The sequence below is a fragment of the Petaurus breviceps genome, unplaced genomic scaffold (genome assembly GCF_028583685.1).
Source record: "Petaurus breviceps papuanus isolate PSGF00001 unplaced genomic scaffold, PetGlider_PUasm1.0 90681, whole genome shotgun sequence".
NCBI lineage: Eukaryota > Metazoa > Chordata > Mammalia > Diprotodontia > Petauridae > Petaurus > Petaurus breviceps.
Window position 1 is genome coordinate 4,299,974 of NW_027187307.1, and position 3,960 is coordinate 4,303,933.

General features: G+C 54.0%; 1 protein-coding gene and 1 pseudogene across 2 annotated transcripts in view; one reads left to right on the top strand and one right to left on the bottom strand.

Moving 5' to 3' along the window:
• Positions 1 to 2,547, bottom strand: part of LOC138143976 (E3 SUMO-protein ligase KIAA1586-like) — a 12,552-nt pseudogene extending 10,005 nt beyond the window's left edge.
• The window catches only part of DOCK11 (dedicator of cytokinesis 11), a 176,760-nt gene continuing 175,217 nt past the window's right edge, over positions 2,418 to 3,960 (top strand). For both annotated transcript variants that reach the window (XM_069065225.1, XM_069065226.1), the window contains exon 1: positions 2,418 to 2,647. In XM_069065225.1, coding sequence (XP_068921326.1) covers positions 2,546 to 2,647 — 102 coding nt within the window. In that variant the 5' untranslated portion in view covers positions 2,418 to 2,545. The remainder of the gene's footprint in view (positions 2,648 to 3,960) is intronic.

A 3,960-nucleotide genomic window follows, 5' to 3' on the forward strand; every position in this document is an offset into this window, starting at 1 on the left:
GAGGGGTGGGGGGGGGGGGGGGGGGGGGGGGGGGGGGGGGGGGGGGGAATCTGTGCAAAAGTATGTAGGTGCAAGATAGGAGTGTCACGTTCTTTATCTACAAAATGGGGATAATAGTTGACCTTCCAGTTTCACTGTGTGGTTGTAAGGAAAGCATATGCAAGTCACCTAGGTCAGCCTTCTGGGGACAAAGGGGACGACACTAATCTCTGTTCTGTGAGATTCACCTTCAAATGCTCTTCAGTGAATCCACCCCCAGTCTTCTCTTCCTCAGGCTAAACTCTGAAACGGAAATACTAGGTATTATCCTTATTTTATGACTAAGGAAACTGAGGTGGAGAAGTTAGATACTGTGCTAGAGTCAGAGAATCTGAGTTCAAATTCAGACTGTCACTACCTGGCTGACCTTGGGCATTTCTCTGGCCTCAGTTTCCTCAAATGTAAAATGAGAAAGATGAATGGAATGGCATGGGAGTTCCCTTCTAACTCAAAACCTATGGTCCTAATCGACTTGCCTAAAGTCTTTCCCCTGTCTCTTTCCATTAGACATACTGTCTCTTGCTCAGATCCCTCTACTATCTGGGTATCAGTTTCCTTTTCTGTAAACATAAAAGGGTTGAAATTGATGGCATCTAAGGATCCCAATTCCAGCTTGATCAAATCTATGGTTTACTGACTTCTATTAATTCCTACTATTGTGAACAGCAGCCATGAGCACTCAGTAAGATGCCTTAAGAAGGCCCTTCCAGCACCCACACTTTACAGACAAACATGCGTGATCCCACAACTTCCAACAGTGTACTCAAAAGATAATTCTCATTGACCTTCATCTCTGAGAAGTCACAGGTAAGAATTGAAGCACCAAAAAACACTTGTTCGCTGTGCTTGACAAAGAAGGCTCTTCTCAAGGGTTAGTGACTACTCTACCGGTGAAGGATCAGAAAGCTTTCCACCGTAGTTAATAGAACTCTAGACTGTTTTAAGATCTCGGAACAATTCAGTTCAATTCAACAAACATTTGCTACCCAGTAGAACAGACTTCTGAAGGAGAGAAGACTGCCTTTTATTTTTGCCCCCACAATGCCTCAAACAGAACAAACGGCTTGTGATGTTGGCTGAATTGTATTGAGTGTCAGAAAAATGAAATGACAAATCTTGGAACTCCTAAACTAATGACCTGACCACCCACCACACTCTTTGGCTCCATGGGATTTCTATCACGTTCAGTACCTTGCACAAAGGAGATATTCAAGAAATAGTGACAGCTCAGTTTCCTTAGTCCTAAAATAAGCATAATAATACCTAATATTCTGTTTCAGATTTGTCAAGAGCAAATGAGACAATGTGAAAGGTTCTGTATAAATGTCAGCTTTTAGTGGCAAAGTTAAAAGCAGAACCCAAGTTTCTAAGTTCAGGGCTTTTGCTTTTTCTCACTTTATCAATTAAAAATATCCAGTGATTGATATGTGCAAGGTAGTGATCCCCCTTCACTAGTTCACTAGTCAATACTGGACTTGGAGTCAAATGATATATGGAAAAAATCCTTGTAAATTGCCAGTTACTATTATACAGACGTTAAAGGAGCTGGGGGGTCTTTAGCGTGAGGAAGAGAAGACTGGGGGGTGGGTTCACTGAAGAGCATTTGAAGGTTAATCTCACAGAACAGAGATTAGTGTCGTTCCCTTTGTCCCCAGAAGGCTGACCTAGGTGTAATGGGGGTGGAGACGCAAAGCGCAATTGAGGACTCTGATGCCAGGAGGAATTTCCTAACCAGGAGGGCTGTCCGAATATTCACGTCCAGTAAAAGGCCTAGAGGCGAAAGGGTAGACTAAGCCAAGAGGAGAAACCACCAGACGCGTGGGTGGGTGGGGCTTTGGGGGAAGGGGTTATTGTTGAACTGGGCATCCAGCCTACCAGCCCCCCCCCCCCCGGCATCTCGAGCATCAAAGTTCACTCAACTCCGGCTTGTCCCCGTTCCCCCAACAACCTCCTCCTTCCCTGGGACGGTTCGGGCCAAGGAGGCTGAAGGGGGCCGGAAGTGGCGGGCGGGGCAATGTAGGTCACTGCCCCACCCAAACGATCGCATCTCGAGGGATGGGCTCTTGGGTCGCCTCCCCTCCCGAGATCGGGCGGCAGTTCCTCGAGCCCCCCCTCGCGCGTTCCAGGGGCCTGAGCAATTAAGTTCCTCAGCCTCCTTGAACTGGCCATCAGGTCTCCTCACTTCCCCCTCCCCGGCCCCCGCCTCCTCCCTCGTGACCCTCGCGGGCCCCCCCCATCCCTCCTCCCGGGCACACCCTCGATCCCCGGCGCTAGCCCGAGGTCCCGGGGCAGTGGAGCCGGGGGAGGGGGCGGAGGAGGCGGGGAAGGGGGGCGGAGCAGTGGGCGGGGCCGGCTGGAGGCGGGAGGCCCGTGAGTGAGGAGGAGGAGGGCGAGGAGGAGGGCGGCGGCGGAGGCGGCGGACTCGCAGAGACTCGGACGCCGCGGGCAGCCGAGGCTGCAGCCTGCCCGCCCCATCCCGAGCCGACCCGGGCCGAGGTGCGCTGCCATGGCCGAAGTGCGCAAGTTCACCAAGCGGCTCAGCAAGCCGGGCACGGCGGCGGAGCTGCGGCAGAGCGTGTCCGAGGCGGTGCGGGGCTCCGTGGTGCTGGTGAGGCGGGGGCCGGGCCAGGATCGGGGCTGGGGCCGGGGGCGAGCGCGGACTGACGGCCGCCCGACGGCCGGCTCGGGTCCCCGGGGCCGGCACCGTGCCCGTCCGAGGCCGCGGCTTGACAGCGCGGGGCGGGGCGGGACTTGCCGGGCGGGGGAAAGGGGAAGGGGGCGCGCGAGGGGGTCGGGGTTCGGGATCGCTCCCCTCTTCCCCTCCACATCTCCCCCCCATCCCCTCTCCCTCGGCTCAGCACCTGAGCCAGTGCCCGCGGCGGCAGCAGGAAGGATGCGCGAGACGCGCGCACGCGCACAGCCGTCCAGCACAGCTGCGGCGCACAAAAAAAGAGCCCCACCCAACCCCCCCTGGCTGGGCGCGGTGACAGAGGAAGCGCTGCGACTTCCTCTTGTGGCCGCCCGAGAGGCGGCGGCTCGGGGTGGGCTCTGGCCTCGCCCCCAGCAAGGGCCACCTTCCCCGGGTCCGTGTGTTCCGGGCGCTGCCCGCGGGCTTCCTGCTGGAGGCGAGCTTCTCTGCCTACTTGGGCTCCCCGTCCCCAGTAATGCCCGTTAGCGTGTGCTAGGTCTCTGCATTTGCCTGGGGATGGGGATGGGGATGGGGAGCCATCCTGGCCCAAAGGGTTCCTCGGCAAAGCCAACTTAGTGGCTCTTCCCGGTAATTGTCATGATGGTTGGGGGAGATCTGGCAACGAAGCCAACATGAAAGGGAACCCACACAAGAGTTGACATTAGCGGGAGTTCTGGAGGCAGATCAAAGGTTGGTTGTATACCTTTGAGATAAAAATCTGAGCCCCAAGAGCCTGAGACTTCAGAAGGCCTGGGAAGTTGAATGGGGCAGCCCATTCTTTAATATCCTTTTAATGGGGTTGTGAATATTTTGCTTATTTTGTTTAGTTCCCGTCCTACTTTCTCCAAACGTCTTGGAAGGCAAATCGGGCCCTTCTTTTCCATAGCTGATGCTTAATATGTGAAGGTAAAACTACTTGCACGACTTCCTACCAGTGCACTCTCAGTACCTTGGCCTTCCTACGATCAGCCAAAGTACCTAACAACTTTGTCCAGGCAATTGGAACCCTGGGGAAACTCCCATGAGCCGCCAGAAAGGAATGGTCTTTTTGGGGTAGTTGATGGCACAGGGAAGGTTCCCATGAGACTAGATGGGGCCACCAAATTTTTCTCCACTGTGATTTCACCAAGTGACCTTCAGTCTTAAGAGGTAGAAAGTTAATCTATTAACATTCTTGGTCAGACTTTGGAGTTTTGAAAATAATTAAATGATTGTCTAGATATTTTTAGAGG